The 20,151-nt window shown below is 46.0% G+C and overlaps 1 protein-coding gene across 3 annotated transcripts in view; it reads right to left on the bottom strand.

The window, feature by feature from the left end:
• Nucleotides 1–20,151, bottom strand: part of LOC146870431 (E3 ubiquitin-protein ligase TRIM39-like) — a 235,480-nt gene that overhangs the window by 45,649 nt on the left and 169,680 nt on the right. For all 3 annotated transcript variants that reach the window (XM_085640914.1, XM_085640912.1, XM_085640915.1), the window contains one exon: nucleotides 17,368–17,390. In XM_085640914.1, the coding sequence (XP_085497040.1) occupies nucleotides 17,368–17,390 (23 nt within the window). The remainder of the gene's footprint in view (nucleotides 1–17,367; nucleotides 17,391–20,151) is intronic.

Below are 20,151 nucleotides of genomic sequence, written 5' to 3'. Positions count from 1 at the left end.
CCGAGCAACGGAGGAGTGAGCCAATGCGAAGTGGCAGGAGGGCTTACACTCCAAATACTGTTTACTTCAGGTCTTGCGACATGCGCTGTCTAGGCTCGACCTAAAAAGGACACCTGGACCATCTACTCTATCCATTTCCCAGCACGCGGAAGATATGGTTTGTGACACACTGGCCGTACAGCTAATGCCCATCGAAAGATATGGTCTGTGACACACTGGCCATACAGCTAATGCCCATCTAAAGATATGGTCTGTGACAAACTGGCCGTACAGCTAATGCCCATCTAAAGATATGGTCTGTGACACACTGGCCGTACAGCTAATGCCCATCACCTATCTGTCTGACTGGCAGAGGTGGCCACATTGCAACAACACCTGCCTGGAGCCGAACTCCACCAAGCCAGCTAATAATGATGATTAAAGCTTGGGAAAGGTTACCTGAAGCCCCCAGTAGTAGGGACCATCTCTACTGTGCATGTCTGACATACAGGCTTAAAAAACGGAGCCTGAGGTCATGACTAGGGTGTGATTTGTTACCCACCAGAAGATGCATTTTAATATTTGGATTTGATAAATTAGAGCCCTAGTTCAAAGGAGGAGCTATTTTATGTTTATTTTATCATTGTACTTTTTTTTGAGAGGGGTGAGCACATTTAATACAATTATATTCAGATGACTAAGGATGGAGACAATCTACAGTTATTTCACTGTAAGATAACTAGAAGTTATTAATAAGCACCTCGTTTACTAAAATAGGACTTTTTATAGCATTGGCGCAGTCACATGTACATTGCAAATTCTTGTTAATAACACGACAGCTAATTTAAAACAAGTTATTTTCCCCAACAGTCTAACTCATTAAAAAGGAGCAAACACTTAATATAGCAACAGAGGTGAAACGAGCGACATCAGCACACGCAACACAGCTCAACAGCCGAGCTTCTGGGATCTGAAAAGAATGACTGCACGAAAGAAGAAAGTGATGAGCTTAATGCCTCAATCTAGATTAAGACGTGCCGGTGTCTGATGTGACACTTTATATACATGAATGGATTTTAAACTCAGTTGAACATTGCCTTCCGTTAACTATAAAAAAAACTTTCAATCATCGCTCTCCGGCCCCTTGGTTTACTGATGAGCTAAAAATAAAAAAAACCCAAATGTAAGGCTCTTGAAAGGAACTGGAGGAGAAATTACTCTCTGGATTCCAAACTAAGTTATAAACTAGCCTTAAAGCACTATCATGATCACTGAAAATTGGCCAGGAAGACCTATGTATCCCTGACCATTTCTAACACCGGTAACTGCTCCCGCACACTGTTTAGTACAGTAAAAAAACTTGCGGGCTCGAATACAAAGGCATGTTCACCTGCTCTTGATGATCAACAGTGCGACAATTTGGCAAATTATTTTGTGAACAAAGTCGAATTAATCTACTCTGCGCTAAAAAATACCCAGACTGTAGGACTCAGTCCTTTTTCTTGTCGGCCAGAGTTTGATCATACGACTTGTAGCCCTGTGAGTTTGGAATCCTGGTCATATCTCGATTTTATTTCTTTTAGTAAAATTCTGAATGGAATTAAATCAGGATCTCCCCGTTACTTGCTCCCAGTTTCTGTGCTGCAGCAGCTGGATTCTTCTTCTTTATCTCTTATTATGCAACTACTGAATGCTTCTATTCAAGAGGCTGTGGTACCATCTGAGTGGAAGCATGCGATGGTGCTTCCTCTATTGAAAAAGGCTGGAGCTGATCCTTCACAGTTGTCTAATTTCAGACCTATTTCTTTGCTTCCTATCTACTCCAAAATACTGGAAAGACATATTAATCACCAACTCACATTGTTTGTTGATTCAGCCAATCTTCTCCACCCTTCCCAATCGGGTTTCCGAGCTGGTTTTTCCACGGAGTCGACACTGCTCGGAGTCTCATAACAGCTGCGACAGCATCTGGACGTAGGGGACACCGTAGCTCTCATCCTACTTGACTTGAGCACTGCTTTCGATACGGTGTCCCATACTGTGCTCCTCAAAACTTTACAGGACTTCGGTATCAAGGGCACTGCTCTTGCTTGGCTTTCTTCCAAATCGGACCTTTCAAGTCTTTTCTTCCAAGGCTATGTCCAGAACCTATTCTTCTTCGCATGGCGTGCCTCAGGGCTCCATATTGAGTCCTATTCTTTTTAATCTTTATGTTAAACCGTTGGCGAACATAGCAGAAGAATCTGGCCTCTGTTTGTTTTCCTATGCGGATGACACTCAGATTGTTTTCTCTCTTTCCTCTGGATAATGCCATGGTTCATCTGATCTTCAGATGGGGTTGAGGAATATTGCTCTATGGATGCGGAGCAATTTCCTTACGCTCAATGGCGACAAAACTGAGCTCATCATCTTAGGGAAAAACAAGGATCTCTGGGGTCCCTTACACTGGCCATGTGAAATGGGAGCCCCGCCTCAGCCTTCTAAATGTGTTCGTAACTTGGGGGTTCTGATTGATGACAACCTATCCATGAGACAGCAAGTGGTAAAAGTAGCTGCCACATGTTTCACCATTTTAAAATGGTTAAAAAAAAATTATGTGGATGCTTCCTACGTCCTCTCAAAAAACTGTTGTACAGGCTCTTGTGACTTCACGATTAGATTATTGCAATGTCTTGTATTTAGGTGTTAACAAGGATGTCACCCGGAAATTACAAGTGGTGCAAAATTCTGCTGCCAGGCTGCTATGTTCGTTGTCAAAGCAGTCTTCTACCTCAAGTGCTCTGCGCAGCTTGCACTGGCTTAAGATTGGTAGCAGAGTGAAGTTCAAAGCCTTGTGCTACATGCACAAAATTAAATCGGGAACCTCCCCTAAATACCTGCAAAGTCAAGTACACCCATATTTGCCCTCGCGTGTGCTTCGTTCCGCTACTCAGGGTAAATACATGGTGCCCACTATTAAGCTGAAAAGAATGGGCGGCCGCTCTTTTTTCTACCTTGGTCCTGTACTTTGGAACTCTCTTCCAATAACACTCCGTACTGAGCCATCTTTTTTATCCTTTCGCAGAAGTCTTAAGACTTGGCTGTTTGACCAATAATCAGTTTTCCTTATTGTCTTTTAGCGCTTAACTTGTCTGTTTCCTCCCCTGTCAGTCCTAAGCGCTGGGAAACCCTTGTTGGGTAGCTGTGCGCTTTATAAGAATATTGTAATATAAAATAACATATATGAGCGCACAATTTGCATAATAAAGACACTGGTTCGACTACAAAATATTTGTGAAACACTGAGTGAATAAGCTTGCTGCGAGCAAACAGTAAACAAAATTGTATAACAAGACATTTGGAGAAAGCCTGCATATGGCAAAATTCGGGATCATGCAAACTTCACCACCATATTTACAATTTCACCAAGGAAGGCCTAAAGCCAATCAGAGAATAGAAGGCATAATGCTGAAGTTATGCAGTGTGACATTGACAATGGATCGTTTGCATAGTTTATATACAACACCCTACCAGGCTAAGAGGACTGTGGAAAGGCATAATGCCACCAGGTGCTTGCCACTGAATCCTCTGAATTACGATTTAGGCCCCCACACAAACCATTAGCCTCGTGCCGCAAGCAGAAAGAAGTGAAGACCATTTCTTTGGAGCTAGTGGATATCGAGTACAAGTGAGTGAACATAGACGGTCCAGAGCTGTGGTGGCCTCATTGTCTATACTTAAGGCCAGCGGGGCCCACAGATAGGTCATTCCCCTCAACGCGCTATACACTTCAATGAATAACCTGGGAGCTAGAACAACTCCATCCTTTGGAGAGCGAGTATCTTCAATCAGCAGTCATGGCTATAGGAAACCACGTGCCATGCCCATGGATGGATGCAGACCCATTCTTTAGAAGAGGTATCCAACTCCTGAACCGGTGCTCGCCCATGGAAGGATATAGGCTCCTTCTTTAGAAGAAGTATCCAACTCCTGAACTGGTGCTCGCCCATGGGAGGATGCAGGCCCCACCTTTAGAGGAAGTATCCAACTCCTGAACCGGTGCTCGCCCATGGAAGGATGCAGGCCCTTTCTTTAGAAGAAGCATCCAACTCTTGAACCGGTGCATGCCCATGGAAGGATGCAGACCCCTTCTTTAGAAGAAGTATCCAACTCTTGAACCGGTGCTCGCCCATGGAAGGATAGAGGTCCCTTCTTTAGAAGAAGTATCTGACTCCTGAACCGGTGCTAGCCCATGGAAGGATGTAGGCTCCTTCTTTAGAAGAAGTATCCAACTCCTGAACCGGTGCTCGCCCATGGAAGGATGGAGGCCCCTTCTTTAGAAGAAGTATCCAACTCCTGAACCGTTGCTCACCCATGGAAGGATGCAGGCCCCTTCTTTAGAAGAAGTATCCAACTCCTGAACCGGTGCTCGCCCATGGAAGGATGTAGGCCCCTTCTTTAGAAGAAGTATCCAACTCCCTAACCAGTGCTCGCCCATGGGAGGATGCAGGCCCCACCTTTAGAAGAAGTATCCAACTCCTGAGCCGGTGCTCGCACATGGAAGGATGTAGGCCCCTTCTTTAGAAGAAGTATCCAATTCCTGAACCGGTGCTCACCGATCTCTTCCAAAGTCCTAGGCCCACATCACACGACTGGATCATCCAGGCTTTCCCAAAAGATTAGCAATTTTTTTTTTTTTTTTATCTGTTGCATTTTGGAAAAATAGGTCACATTCACTTTGCAATCAATTTAAATCATTATCAGAGCCTTGGCTGATCAGTTTAAAACTCAATAATTTGACATGTGTACAGTTTAATTTTAACGACCAGAACAGGACTGAACATTACAACAGATTTAAGTAGCGAAAGCTTTAAGAGTAAGTAGGCCAATGAAGGGTGGCTGGAACATAGGCCCAAGGAACATACAGTGAGTCACCGGTTACAGATCAGAGGGCAAACAAATTCTCTGGTGTTTAACACAAACTGAGGTAGTTGATGGAGTCGCAGATAAGAGCCCATCTTCAATAACGAGTTCTCCCCTGCATGACTAACGGTGCTCGACCCCAGCACGCCAAGCAGTGACTAAAGCCTACGGGGAAGGAAGGCCAAGAAATGACGAAAAACGTCCAAGTCTCCGCAACACAGGTCCAGGCCGGATACACACCGCATCTGTGCTCCATGCTTCACGCTTGCTAGCAGTCAGTCATACAGAGAAGAGGCATGCAGCTAATGCGTGACCCACCCACACCGCATCTGTCCCCATGCTTTGTGCTTCCTAGCATCAATCATACAGAGTACAGTCATGCAGCTAACGCATGACCCACCCACACCGCATCTGTCCCCCATGCTTAGTGCTTGCCAGCATCAATCACACAAAGAACAGGCATGCACCTAACGCGTGAACCAACCACACCGCATCTTTGCCCCATGCTTCGCGCTCGCTAGCATCAATCACACAAAGAACAGGCATGCACCTAACGCGTGAACCAACCACACCACATCTGTGCCCCATGCTTCGCGCTCGCTAGCATCAATCACACAGAACAGGTATGCACCTAACGCGTGACCCACCCTCACTGCATCTGTGCCCCATGCTTCACGCTTGCTAGCATCAATCATACAGAGAACAGGCATGCAGCTACCGTGTGCCCCAACCACACCACACCCGTGCCCCACGCTTCGTGCTTGCTAGCATCAATCACACAGAACAGGCATGCAGCTACCGCGTACCCAACCCCGCCGCACCCGTGCCCCATGCTTCGCGCTTGCTAGCATCAGTCATACAGAGAACAGGCATGCAGCTACCGCGTGCCCCAACCACACCACACCCGTGCCCCATGCTTCGCGCTTGCTAGCATCAATCACACAGAACAGGCATGCAGCTACCGCGTACCCAACCGCATCACACCCATGCCCCATGCTTCGCGCTTGCTAGCATCAGTCATACAGAGAACAGGCATGCAGCTACCGCGTGCCCCAACCACACCACACCCGTGCCCCATGCTTCGCGCTTGCTAGCATCAATCACACAGAACAGGCATGCAGCTACCGCGTACCCAACTGCATCACACCCGTGCCCCATCCTTCGCGCTTGCTAGCATCCATCACACAGAACAGGCATGCAGCTACCGCGTACCCAACCACACCGCACCCGTGCCCCATGCTTCGCGCTTGCTAGCATCAGTCATACAGAGAACAGGCATGCAGCTACCGCGTGACCCAACAACACCGCATCTGTGCCTCATGCTTCGCGCGTGCTAGCATCAATGATACAGAGAACAGGCATGCAGCTAACACGTGACACAACCACACCAGAGGCCAGGGATTGTAAAGTGCACACACAGGAAAACTACTTGCAAGACAATTCTTTGCTTAGAAGAAAACATAAGAGGGGTGGGGGGTTGACAAATTAGTGCCTGGCTAAGAGGCCTCTTTCCTGCCACTCACATCTATATATTTAACTTGCTGAACAGAAGGAAGGGCTAAAGCCAGCAGTTTAGCGCATCTCAAGCAGACATTGCAGACTTCCTTCCTCACTGTCCAGAGGGAGGCGAAAAGAGCTCCTCTTCAGAATCGGGCGGGTGCCTGGTAGATTTGGCCAAACGCCCTGTGCTAGCAACACACACATTTACACGGCTAATCAAACCGAGCCCATTATTATACAAATGTATGGACTCACACTACTTATTTTAATTTACATTTGCAAGGTACCGCACGACAGGACAGAACATTTCACCAAGTTCACTACTACGTGCGCGCCCGTGAATCTCGCTGGTGGTGCTCATTCGAGGATTTGTGCCCGGAGTGTTCACACTTGGGGCAGTCACTCGAGGATTGTGCCCGGAGTGTTCACACTTGGGGCAGTCACTCGAGGAATTGTGCCCGGAGTGTTCACACTTGGGGCAGTCACTCGAGGAATTGTGCCCAGAGTGTTCACACTCGGGGCAGTCACTCGAGGAATTGTGCCCAGAGTGTTCACACTCTGGGCAGTCAAGCGGTGAGGGAAAATAAAAAAAATATCTGCTCAGCACTCTTGTGGGACTGACCGGCAGTCGCGGACACCAACGTGTGTTCGTGAGTCACTCGAAAAGGAAATGCTGGTGCGTCAAGGGCCATGTCTTTCTCGAGTACAGTATGGTATGTATATAGCGCTTACTGTCCCGGACGAGGCACTAAATGTGGATGGGGTAGCAAGCTACTACGTGGGAACCCGGAGTCCTCGTCATAGACTAGCTAGCACAACAGTCCAACTCAGAAATGTGGCAAATTACAGCCGGAGAACAATCGCCAACCGCGAATCTTGCACAGTTTACAATCTGATGCGCCACAAGTTTAACAAGCGTTTGCAATGCAATTGGTCTCTAATTTACGCGAGACCTATTGTATTCCCTAAATGTAAGCGAAGCACGTCGTTCGGAGAAACTGAATAGAGGAAATGGTACACGCCCCGTGTAACATCCAAGTAAAAGGGGCCAGTAGCCATGGGAGGATACAAATGACAACATGGCTGTACAAAGGAGGGACCAACAAGCCTCATAATGAATCAGAAGACAGCATTTACAAAGGACAAACACATGAGCAAATGAAAAACAAGGGTGGGGGAGTGGGCGAAGCTTCTCTCCGTAGTGAACTACCACAGCTCTTCTCTGAGCTTGAGCGCTGGCTCAGGCTCGACCTAAGAGTGAGCAACAACCTCACGACCACTCGTCATCATTATATAATGTCAGGAATTACCGGATCTCATCACCTTTGTGCCGGTGCTTTCCGGTGCTTAGCACCAGAACCTTTTTATCAGGGCCGGGTCTACACTGCCAACTTACATCAACGACTGCACTACAGTCTGCACATTATGTGTCAAAGTAAATTAAATAGAATTGCCTTACTGCAGTGTTATTACAGACTCCAGAGTCCTTCGGTGAAAAAGAACAGTGCTGCTGAGAGAGCACAGCGAGGTTGATAATAAATCCATATTTATGATGCAAATCAACTTGCTTTCAGTGTTGCTGGTATGCGCTCCACTGATTGGGCTGCATTTGGTTGTATGGGAATAGGGGACTACGGCAGTGTGCCATGCGTAACCTTTTTCATTCGACGGACGGTGGACGATGCCCCCGCACACACACTGCACGAGTCACCAGCACCAGTTATCGCGACATTGAAGAGAGCACTTTGAAGCAGTAGTGTAGAAGGCCTCTTAATAAAGGCAGTGCCACCAGCAGTAACCGCAGTAAGTAAAAAAAACGTATCGTTTCTTACCGGTCGGTGTAGTTTTGCAGCTTGAAGACTTTCTGGATTCACTATACTGTGCATTATTCCGCCATCTAGTGGTTGGGTCTGGAATTGTAGTCTTTTTTCTCCTTCCCGTGGCCCAGGTGGGCGTCGAAATACCACCATTTGGTGTCCTTCGTGATGTCGACGTGCTTCCTCCGGAAGCTCCAACCTTTGGTCGCCATCTTCGGATTCATTTTTTCCCAGTCTTGTGTTATTCTAGTTTTCCTCCTATTTTGTAAAGTCTTTTATGTGTTTAATCTCTTTCCTACTGACTCATCTCTTGGCGGAGGAGGGTGGGTTCGCTACTGAATCCAGAAAGTCTTCAAGCTGCAAAACTGCACCGACAGGTAAGAAACTATACATTTTGCAGCATGAATCTTTCTAGATTCACTATGCTGTGCATAGACTTTGTAGCGGTTTGTCCTTATTGTGATGGCTGGGTGGAAGAGGAGCACTGGTTACTGGATATGTGTTGTAAGACCTTCTGTCCCACTTGTGCTTCTTTGTTCATTTGGATATCCACACAGTAGTGCTTAGTGAACGTGTGCACTGAAGACCATGTTGCAGTTTGGCAAATGTCTTGAATAGGTGTGTTGGCCAGAAACGCAATCGTTGCTCCTTTCTTCCTTGTTGCATGAGCTGCTCCTTGTAACAGTTGTCCAGCTTGTTTATGGCATAGTTGTAGGGTTTGTGCAATCCATCGTTAAATGGTATTTTTGGTAACTGGTCGTCCCCAAAAAATGCTTGCGAGGGAAACAAAGTTGCTTTGTCTTTCTGCACTCCTTTGTCCTTTCTATATGGTGCATCACCGCCATCCTGGCGTCCAGTGTGTGCAGCGCTCGCTCTGCGCTTGTGGTCGGTTTTTGGAAAAAACTAGGTATTTGGATTGTTTGGTTGATGTGGAACCGGGGCACCATCTTTGGCATGAAGTGTGGGTCTGTTCTCATTACGATCCCATCACTGTGTATCTGCAGGTAGGGCTCTTGAAGTGTTAGCACCTGCAACTCACTTACTCTTCGTAGTGATGTGATAGCCACTAAGAAGGCTGTCTTTAGTGTGAGCATGTGCAGTGTAGCCATGTGCATCGGCTCGAATGGTGCCTTCATCAATTGGGTCAGCACTACGTTGGGGTTCCATGCTGGTGCTGGCATTCTGTTTGGAGGTGTGATTCTCTTTGCCCCTTCTAGGAATCTCTTTACTACTTGTGAGGTGAAGAAACATTTCCCCGTTTCTCCTCTTGTGTAAGCCACAATCGCCGCTAAGTGTACCCTTAGGGATGTGTAGCTTAGTTTACTTTGGAGTAGGTGTGTTAAATATTTCAGTGCTGTTGACTCCCTTGCGATCTTGCTTTGCAACTTTTCTCTAATGCACCATTCGGAGTACCTTTTCCACTTTGCTACGTAGCATTTCCTTGTGGTAGGCCTTCTTGCCTCCCTGAGCACTGCCACCGTGCTCGCCGGTAGTTTGAGGTGTGCAAACTCTAGGTCTTCAGGAGCCATGCTGAGGCTCTCCGGCTGTGGGTGTAGCACCCTACCGTTCAGCATTGTTAACAGGTCCCTTCATCTTGGGAATCTGTGTGCTGGTGCTTGCACCATCTCCACTATTTGTGAGAACCATGACTGTTCGGCCCACTAAGATGCTATCAGTATCATTAACATGTTGCTGATCCTGCATTTGTTGAATACCCTGTGTATCAGTGGTATCGAGGGAAAAGCGTATGCAAATGTCTTTGACCAACTTATCCATAGCGCATTCCCTTGTGACCGATGGTCTGGTTGTGAACTGTTGGTATTTTGCTGTGTTGCAAATAAGTCAATTTTTGGTGTACCCCACTTACGGAATACTTTCTGTAATTCCTGTTAGTTGGTCTCCCATTTGTGGGATGCGGACGTCTGCCTGCAGAGTCTGTCTGCTTTCAGATTGTCCTTCCCTGGGAGATGTATTGCTAGTAGGTCTATCCTCAGTGGAATAGCCCATGTCCATATCTCCTGTGCTAGCCCTGATAGCGCTACTGACTGTGTTCCTCCTTCTTCGTGGATGTAGAACATGGTTGTGGTGTGGTCTGTTTGGATCAACACCCTCTTTCCGTAGAGCTCCTTCTGAAAGGCTTTTAAGGCTGGGAACACTATTTTTAGCTCCAGGTAATTGATGTGCTTGACCGCATCCTGTTGCGACCATAGCCCCCTCACCTTGAGCTTGTTCATGTGTACGCCCCCCCCCCCCCCCCCCTAGCTGGGAGGCGTCAGTCGTGATGGTCACGGTTGGAGTTGGTTGTGTGAATGGTTTCCCCTGCGATAGGTTTTGTTAGTTCCACCACGCTTTTTCCTGATGCACTGCATGTGTGACAACCACCAGATCTTCCCAACTCCCCATTGCTGCTGTATCCATTCCTGGAATGGCCTCATGTGCAGTCGAATATTTTGAACTAGGTGAATGCAGGATGCCATCATTCCCATCAGCTTGCTCACAGTCCTCACTGTCAGAACTTGCCCCTTGCGGTAAGGACGCGTTTCCTTCAGTATCGCCAATGTTCTCTTCCTGCTGGGGAACACTTTGGCCTGTATGGTGTCGATCTCTGCCCCTAAGAATATCTGGATTTGCTCTGGTTCTGTTGATGGTTTCTCCCAGTGGATTGAGAAACCCAGTCGTGTCAGGGTTAGTATGACCTGCTGGATGTGTAGTCTGCATTGGCTGTACGAACTTGCCTTACGAGCCAGTCGTCGAGATAGCGGTATACGTGTATTCCTTGCCTTCGTAGGTGTGTTGCGACAGCCACTAGGCATTTTGCGGATTTTAGGCCGAATGCCAGTACAGTGAACTGGTAGTGGCTTTAGTTGACCACAAACCTTAGCGGGCGCCTGTGTTTGTGGTTGATGGGGATGTGTAAGTACGCGTCCTTTAAATCTATAGTAGCCATGAAGTCCCCTTGCTGTATCTGTGGTATTACATCTTTAGGAAGTCATCTTGAATCTTTGAGTTTTTATGAATTTGTTTAAGAACCTTAGATCCAGGATAGGTCTTAGTGTTTCGTCCACTTTTGGAACCAGGAAGTAAGTGGAGTAAACCCCTTTGTTTTTTCGGTACCACCTGTATTGCCTCCTTGCTGAGCAGTTCTTGTGCCTCTAGTTGTAAGAGCGAGAACTCCTTCGCTGAGTGTGCCTGGCTTCTTGGTTTTCTGGTCGGAGGTTGCTTTTCTAACTCTATACAGTATCCGTATTGTATGATGTTTAGTATCCATTTGTCCGATGTAACCTCCCTCCATTCCTGGACGAAGTCTTTTATTCTTCCCCGTACTGGTGTTGAGTGTTCGAGGTACTGTTTGTTGTTGAACGCTCGGCTGCAGTTTTCCTTTAGGTCTTAACGCCCACCCCGAGGTGTTGCTAGGGTGGGGGTCTGCTTCCTGGTGAAGTCACTTGGATAAGGGGTTTGGCCTCCCCTTCGTTTGTCCTCCCCCTCTTTTTTTGCCCTTGAAAGGATTGCCCCCGGGGCTGGCACTGCCAGTTCTGCTGCTGCTGTCCCGGTTGCTGCTGGCCTTGGTTGTTCCCTTGGTAGCCTTGCTGGAACGTCTGGTGCGATGTGGTAGGTACATTGCCCCCTCTACCACCTGGCCTTCTTGTGGGTGTGCCCCTTCTCATCCCTCTGAATTGCAAAGCTCCAATGGATCTTGCGGTCTCATTGTCCTTCTTGAGCTGTGACAACTTTTCGTCCACTGGTGTGCCGAACATTTGCTCTACGTTACAATGTGTATTCAGGATGTTGCTTTGCTCCTCTGGCTTGAATCCCGAAATTCTGAGCCATGCGTGTCTCCTCTCGGTCACCCCTATCATCATCAGTCTGCTTGATGTTTCTGCAACATCCAATGCTGATTTTAGGCAGGTGTTTGCCATGCTTTTGCCTTCTTCTACCAGGTGAGCTGCTCTTTGTTGGTAATGTTCTGGTAGATGCTTTAGGAGCTTCCCCCACTTCATCTCAGTGTTGGTACGTGTGCCTGTTGATAAGTGCGTTGAAATTTGCGATGCGCCAATTGATTGCCGCCTTTCTCTCCACCTTTCTCCCTGTGCGATCCATCCTTCTACTCTCCCTGTCTGGAGGTGGGCCGGCATTAGTGGGCACATTAGCCCACTTCCTAGCCGTTGCTGCAATTATGGAGTCGGCTGGTACTGACCCTTGGATGTATGCAGGGTCCATTGAAGAATGCTTATACTACTTTTCCGTTCTCGGCGTCACAGCCTTGCATACTGCTGGTTCCTTAAAGGCCCCTCTTCCTTGATCCAGCACACTAGGGAGTATGGGAAGGAATTGGCTAGTTTGTTGAGGTAGTAGAGTCTCCAAAAATGCCTTGGCCGTTTCCTCTTCCATTTTCACTCCATACGTCTATGCAGCCTTCAGGCCGACCATGTTGTAGACCCCTATGTCATCTGGCGGTGAGGGCCTCGAAGGGTGAGTATCTACCCCTTCCTCTGGCGATTCTGCGTAGAGATCTTGCCATTCTAGGTCTTGTGCCTCCGAGGACGTTGAGACCCGGTAGGATTGCAGATCTTCGTCGCCTTCTCCCTCAAAATAATAGTCTTCGTCCCCCTGTTCCTCGACTGGTTCAGGCGTTTTCAGCGGTTCGACGTCCTCGTTGTCTCTTTCGACTTAGAGTGCGGGATAGTGTATTGGCTCATCTTCTCGTCGAAGTCCCTTTTCCGCTGCAGGATGCTCGCCATTTCGGCCTCGAGCCTCCTTTTCTTCCTCTCCATCTCGGCGGCATGTTCGGCATCGAGGGTTGGAGCGCCTCTCTTCTGGGCCGTCGACGATGTCGGCCCTTCCTTTCTCGGTGCTGGAGGTGTCCTTTTCGAGGACAACCTTCGACGATCTTTGTTTTTCGAGGGCTTTCGCCGATTGGAAGTCCTTTTCGAAGGATCCGCTCGGCTGACTGTCCTTGGTTGCTGTTGCCTTAAGAGTGTTTCGGCGGCAATGCTCCCTTCGAGGACTTAGCTTCACTTCTACGAGTGTCGCTCGGGGCTTTAGCTTCACCCTTTAGAGTGTCGCTCGAATGTTTAGGGGTTGACGACTCCCTTACCTCCTTCAACGTCTTCTTATGGACCCTGACGACTGCCGTTCTCCGGCGATGTTGTCCTCTTCTCCAGTGGAGAGGCACAAGTCTCGGAGCGATGGAGGTGGTCTCTGCATGTTATGGTTCGCACTTCTCTGCCTCTCCCTTACTCTGAGGGTCTTCCGTGTAAACGCTGAGCATGCGTTGCAGTCTTCGCTGCTGTGGTCGAGCGGCAGGCAGAGGTTGCAGACTGGATGCTGGTCCTTCTGGGCGTATTTGTGGTGGCAATTGGTGCTAAACTTGAACTGTGTTTTGTCCATCCCCGTGCTCAGGGAGCCCCCTGTGAGTGCATTCTCCGTAGAACGTCAAGGTCTTGGTCATGAACCTTCTCCCTCGTCGTCCCGGTCACCTGATCTGTAGTCCGGTGCAGCTGAAAACTTGATTTTCATCGCTTTTCTACTATTTTCCTCGATTCCTCTTCTAAAAACTCTGGAACTCTTGGGCAACGATCCAGACCCAACGGCGGAAAAAAGAATCTGAAGATGGCGACCAAAGGTGAGAGCATCCGGAGGAAGCACGTCGACGTCACGAAGGACACCAAATGGTGGAATGTCGACGCCCACCTGGGCCACAAAAAACAAAAAAAATTCAATTCCAGACCCAACCACTAAATGGCGGAATAATGCACAGCATAGTGAATCCAGAAAGATTCACGCTGCAAAACCAATGCTGCTTTTTCTTGCAGGTGGTGACGGTCACCTGAACAGAGTCAGAGGCCCGAGCAATCATGGCACTGGGCGGGGCACCGTGTGCAGTGGAAAGGCAGGGCCATGCCGTTTACATTTACTTTTTCTCATCAATCCACATGCTTCTAGACTAGTACAGAAGAGCAAGAGGAGGGGATTTTAGACAAAAATGGGAACGTGATATATTCTGTAGTGTATAGATATTGCCACGGTGTCTCTTCGGAAAGTAGAATTATTTCCGCTGAAATTGAATGCGGGTTTAACGATACTCGTGTAAACCAGCGAACATTCTGTTTAGCGTGCATCTCTTCACAGTCCGCCGTGTTATGATTTTACATTTCCCTTCCGGTAATGTTGATCTGCACAGGGGTAACTTCCAGGTAGATAATAAACGTGGCCTTTTGTGGGCTGTCACAAACGTGTTTCAAGCGCCCTGGGGATTGAATAGGCAGGGATTTGAAGTGTCAGATTTTCCACCATAAACATATTTTTGTTTACGGTCTTGTCTAACAAAGAAAGTATTATTAAGAAACCTGTACCATTTTAATAGCGGAGTTCCTTGTCATTTGCAGTTTTGCAGGAGTGTTTTCTGAGAGGGAAATTAATGGAATCGCGCCTCCCCTTCTTATACATCAGACTTCAGTTCTGCAACTGTGCATTTGAGTTTGGTGGTCACCTCACTAGGCTGGAAATAATATTGAAATATTGCTGATATTTTAAAAATGTTGAACAAAAACAAAGGCGAGGACTTCCTCGCCATGGTAACCAACCCTATTTGGGAATTAATAAGGATGTGCAGCAGAACTTCTGTTTTCTTTCTGTATATTGGAGCCTCATCTGAAGACTGCACACTTGCATCCAGTTAACGTTTAGTGTTTGAGATTTGCTTTTACTGTTTTAATACGATCAGATGGTCTTGAAAGCTCATCTTATCACAACGTGCCTTTTGTGTTTTGAGATCGCTAATATGAGTACCACGAAGTATGGAAATAAAATAGAGAGATATCATAATGAGCCAAGCCTGATTTTAGCTTACACTTTATGAAGTGTTTACTTTTTTATTTTGAGGTCCCATCGACATTTGCATTAAAAAAATAGTGCAAAGGCAACAAATATTTGAGCAGCTGGACTTCATATTTCACAAATTAAGCATTGTCAGAAGGCTGCCTCTTTCAAGGCCATCACATTGTGATCCTGCAAGCATCGGCGCTCACAGATAAATGTTGTCAAGCAGGACAGTTTGTTTTTCCTCACACACCTCTGGATCTTCCTTACCCTGCAGGTTTTTGGGTCACTACAGCCAAACAGCCAGGCTGCCTCTGGTCCTGCGCTCATTCAGCCTTGGTGCTCCACATTGTCCTTGTGAAAATGACTGGAACCTTAAATTCAACCATGTGCAGTTATGTATGTGATCCACCTCCATCTTGAATTATTTTGTTAAGTGATCCCAAGGTGCTGTATCTGTTAAGGCTTTGAGGAGATTGTATCGTTAGCTTCACAATAGAATACCTATTTGACAGGTAGGATGCCTCATTAAGCTCTGTTAATAATGAGATAACAAGCCTAGCCAGTAAACAAGGTAAGTGCAGTGGACAACCCAATATACCCTTGAGGGCTCGGGCAAATATGAATAAACAGGTAGAAAGGTGCCTTCAAGGGATTTGTTTGGTAAATAATTTGTATAATTTCGATTCTTAATTAAAGGTAGGGCAGTTATATACCTACAAATTTATTAATTATCACTTTTTCAATACTTAAATCAGCTTAGTTTGTCAGAATCAGGATTGAATAAAGTGTGAGTGAATCATCACATATTGACCTGAATACAATAAAATCAATAAACCAAAAGGAGGAGAAACAAGCGGGTGTATATATAAAAATTGAATTTATATTTCTAGTTCAAAAAAGGGTACTTCAAATTACAACAATTAAATACAGTGAAAGGAAATATTTCAATATTTGATGCCTTCACTTTCAAATTGATCCAACACTTTTTCACAACAATATATAGCCATTTCTCTGGAAAACAGTGTGATTGTCGACGTTTCGGTCTTTAGGTTTTCTTTACCAAGACCATCCTCAGGAAAATTTTATTTACAAGGTTGACCCCTCAAATCACTGCGGGTTATTTTATCCACTGAAAATCAAGCGGGACGTCCTAAATTCGTAACTAATCAGTATATTGTAGTCAAAGAAATTCAGTTGATTGTCAAAAAGCTCCCGTCTTAATCTGTAGGTTATTTAAATCTCAAAAGAGCCTCTGTGTGGCAAAACTACTCTTGTGTCTGTTTACCGACACCGTTAAACACTCAAGTGGTCGTGAAGATGTCAGCGAATTAATCTGGCTGTTCTGAAGGTTTGAGTCTTGCATGCACGTCTGGACGTCGAACCAACAAGACGTGCATGCAATCACTTAAATCTAAGTAATTTGCACCTACACACTTTGGTCCTGAGGAAAGCCAGTTTTAATCATAAAGGCCTGGTTGAAACATGTAGACCACACCTGGATGTAGGGAACCCTAATTAACATTCCTATAACATCCAACAGCCTTTTTTAATGCTAGCAGTGACCCAGTTATTAAAATATAATTTACCCTCGGGTACTGGGAATCCCTGCATAGCTTTTAAATCATCACCTTCACGTCACTACACTGCACACTCAGAAACATACCTGCTCCGCTGTATCCAGGCGTCGAAGCACACCCGGGACACACTCGGTGTCACTGGGTGGGCCCGATGATGAAGCATGCCACCAACTAGGTTGGTGGGTGAGGGATTCATGAACAAACAAAATGGTTTGTACCCTGCCTTACAGTCTTGAGTCTATGTAAATTCACAAATAGGCTAGTCCTTTTTGATCTCACATGTTTTGAAGATTGGCATCATAGTTAGGAAATTTTAAATGAGATTTTACACAACTCTGAATTGAGGAAAACCGGAGGGGACTTTTCTAGATGGTACTTGCCTAGATGGTACTTGCGTTTTGTGTCTGCTCAAGGTACTTTTCTTAGGACTTTAGTTAAGTTTTAAAGATACAAATTTGTTTTGGGAGGACAGCAGCTCCTTTATGTAGCCGTTATTTCTGGACTCAAATGAGAGTGCTGAAAACTCGCAGGGATTTATGAAAATTTAAGAGTTTCCTGATGACACAAGGAAGTTTTCCAAGGATTTATGTTTTTAGGGGGAATCAAAAGGTATTTTCTGAGTACTTAAGGTTTATTTTGAGGATGCAATGGAATTTTATGAGGACCTGAAAGTTTCCTAGCAGTTTGTGTGAGCTCTCTTGTGGTATTTACACACAGCAGCAGCGAGACATGCTCCTTACACACAGAGGAGAATAATAAACCAGCCTTACCTGCTCAGGGTGCTCCTGACGTCCTGCAAAACAGAGAAACAAACACAGAGAAATCAGTTTCTAAATGAGATGTTACAGTTATGGCAGTATTTTTAGGAATGAAACACTTCTTTCCATCTATGGTTAAAAAACAGTGACTGGGGCACATGACAGCACATTCTGTGGTATCACATGACATAGCACAGAATGTGATATTCTGAATGAGGTCACAAAACATAGCAGACAATGATATTCTGAATGGTAATGACATAGCACAGTGTCCTTCTAAATGGAGTCACAAAACACAGCACATTCTGATATTCTGAGGGAAGTCACTTGACACATTGTATGATGTTTGCAACAGGGTCACATGCATGGGCATCATTTAGGGATTGCCAGGGGTCTCGGCTGTGACTCCTGGCTTGTCCCTTGTGACCCCTGGCACTGCTTGTATGGCCCTTGGCCTCAGAGGTAGCAAACTGAGTACCAAGAAGACAGAGGCTGCCCGCCCTTAGTCGTGCTCCACCTTCGTTTCCTGCCAATTCTTTATTACACTAATAGTGAATCACTATTAGTGTAAAAAAAAAAAAATGAGGCACCAGGTTCTAGAATAAGAACTTTAGTTGCAGATGTCTCAAGTAAAAACATGTTTTAAACGTTTGTAGTGTGCGTGCTGCTGGAGAGTGTGGCTGTGTGAAAGAATGTGTTGGAGTGTATTTCTGTATGTGGAAGCATGAGTGTGTGTGAGTGTCAGTGAGGGGTAGTGAGTGAGAGCCACTAAAAGGCAGTGAGTGAGTGTAAGTGAGATTGAGTGTCGGTGAGTATGAGTGAGTCAGAATGAGCGACAATAAGAGTGAGTGCACATGACTGAAAAAGCATGAGTGAGTAAGAGAGGGAATATGAGTGTGTGTAAATGAAGGAGAGAGAATGAGTGAGTGTGTGAGAATGACGGAGTTAGAGCAAGTGAGTATGAGCGAGTGTGTTGGAGTCAGTAAGAATGAGTGAGAGCGAGTTAGAGTGAGTGAGAATAAATGAGTGCAAGTGAGATTTAATGATGGAGTGTAAGTAAGAATGAGTGAGAATGTGATGTAATGCTTGCTAGTCTGCCATTGGCCCTTACATACTGAAGGTAATTCGTGGCTTAGAGAGGGGCCCATTGAATAATTCTACCCCTGGCATACTGGAGCTAATTGTTAGCATGACAGGCACCTGTGAAAACTACTGCTTCTGGCATGCTGGAGGGAATTCTTGGCATAATGGAAACCAACTAAGTAATACTGGCACACTTGAGGCAATTCTTTGGCATAGGGGCACCCGTGGTAAAATGCTGGCAGTAGCTCATTGCAGATGCTTCTTGGCATAAGGGAGGAAAACCATGAGATGGGAGAGAAGGGCAACAATTACAAAATTCTAGTTCTGATGTACTAGGTGTAATTTCACCCAGTGGTGGTTTCTCTCTGGGGGTCAGGGCATCGCCCCCCTGTACTTGTTACCCTTTGGCCCCTAAAATGCATTTAGAAAGTTTATATTCCTGGCTGGGGTGCTTTTATTTCAGCCGCGAACCGGGTGCACATTGTAGGCAGTAAACTTTTAATTTATGAGTGGGCGGGGTGGGGCATCATTATAGACAGCACCGGAAGAGGGTATGGGTCTGACGACATGTAAGTGTGCATGTAGGGTTGGAAGGGTATCTTCCCACAACCAACCCGGAAGGCGCACAAAAGGTCTCTCCTAACAACACAACGTTAGAGAGCCAAGGATCACAGCCGCCGCCTCCCTGGTCTCTTAAGGAGTGCCGACTTAGCCTACTCCAGCCAATCCTGATGCTACTCTTATGCTGTGGAGCAGCGTCTGGATTGGCTCAAGAGGTGAGGAGTAGGCCTAGGCATGGAGGAAGCATTGGGGTGGGAGGTTTGGCTTTACAGAAGAACATGGCCAATCAGAGTATGGCTTTATTATTAAGCCATGCAGTGATTGGTCATTTTCTACCCCTTGCTGCCTTTCCTTCATTCGCTCTACTGCTCCCACCTCATCATGCCCAGCCCAGGGAGTAGCAAAGACGAGGGTGAGGAGCGCTGCATGGAAGTAGCGGTTATTATAATAAATAATTTTACAGGATTGTTTTCTTAATATGTTTAACAAGACAGTAAATTAACATGGTAAACAGACGAAAGAGATACACAAGCAGACATTCAGAATATGGTAAAAAACATTATGAAAACGGGCCATAAAATTAAAGGGTGTAGAGAGTAGTAAACTAGTGAAAGATAAAATCACAAGGGGAAGTCAAATGAGTGAGCCACAAAAATATACATTTTCTTGATTGAGGACTGACACCAAGTGGTAAAATGTAGATTTCATCATTTAAGTGTAACCATGCAACCTTGGACACGATCGAAGAAGGCCATGCGATGCTAAAAACGGTAATACAGTACGACTTGAGGATGGTAAAATGTTAAAATAATAAGCAAGTGTCCCACGGCCTTATGTTGGTTCATTAATGTAGGACTTCAGGATGGTAAATATTTTAAAGTATTAAGCAAGCATCCTGTGGTCGTATGTTGGCTATTTTTTTTATTAAATTACTTTATAGAATTATGTGGTAGAAAATCCAGAAATATTTAATGTCTCGATTGCCAAAGCTTTTTCTGCAGCTTAATGTGATGGGTGCATGAAGGCAGTTGTAAATTGGGTCACTTGTCATAGTGCAGTCCAGGAATGGTGGAGGTTACGCAAAGATTCCATACAGTGCGAAGGAACAAGTGACACTAGGGTCCGATTATAATTGGTGAGCCATAAGATATG

The sequence above is a fragment of the Triturus cristatus genome, chromosome 1_1 (genome assembly GCF_964204655.1).
Source record: "Triturus cristatus chromosome 1_1, aTriCri1.1, whole genome shotgun sequence".
Taxonomy (NCBI): Eukaryota; Metazoa; Chordata; class Amphibia; order Caudata; family Salamandridae; genus Triturus; species Triturus cristatus.
The sequence above is the reverse complement of the archived record's forward strand: the minus strand, read 5'-3'. Positions and strand labels throughout refer to the sequence as shown.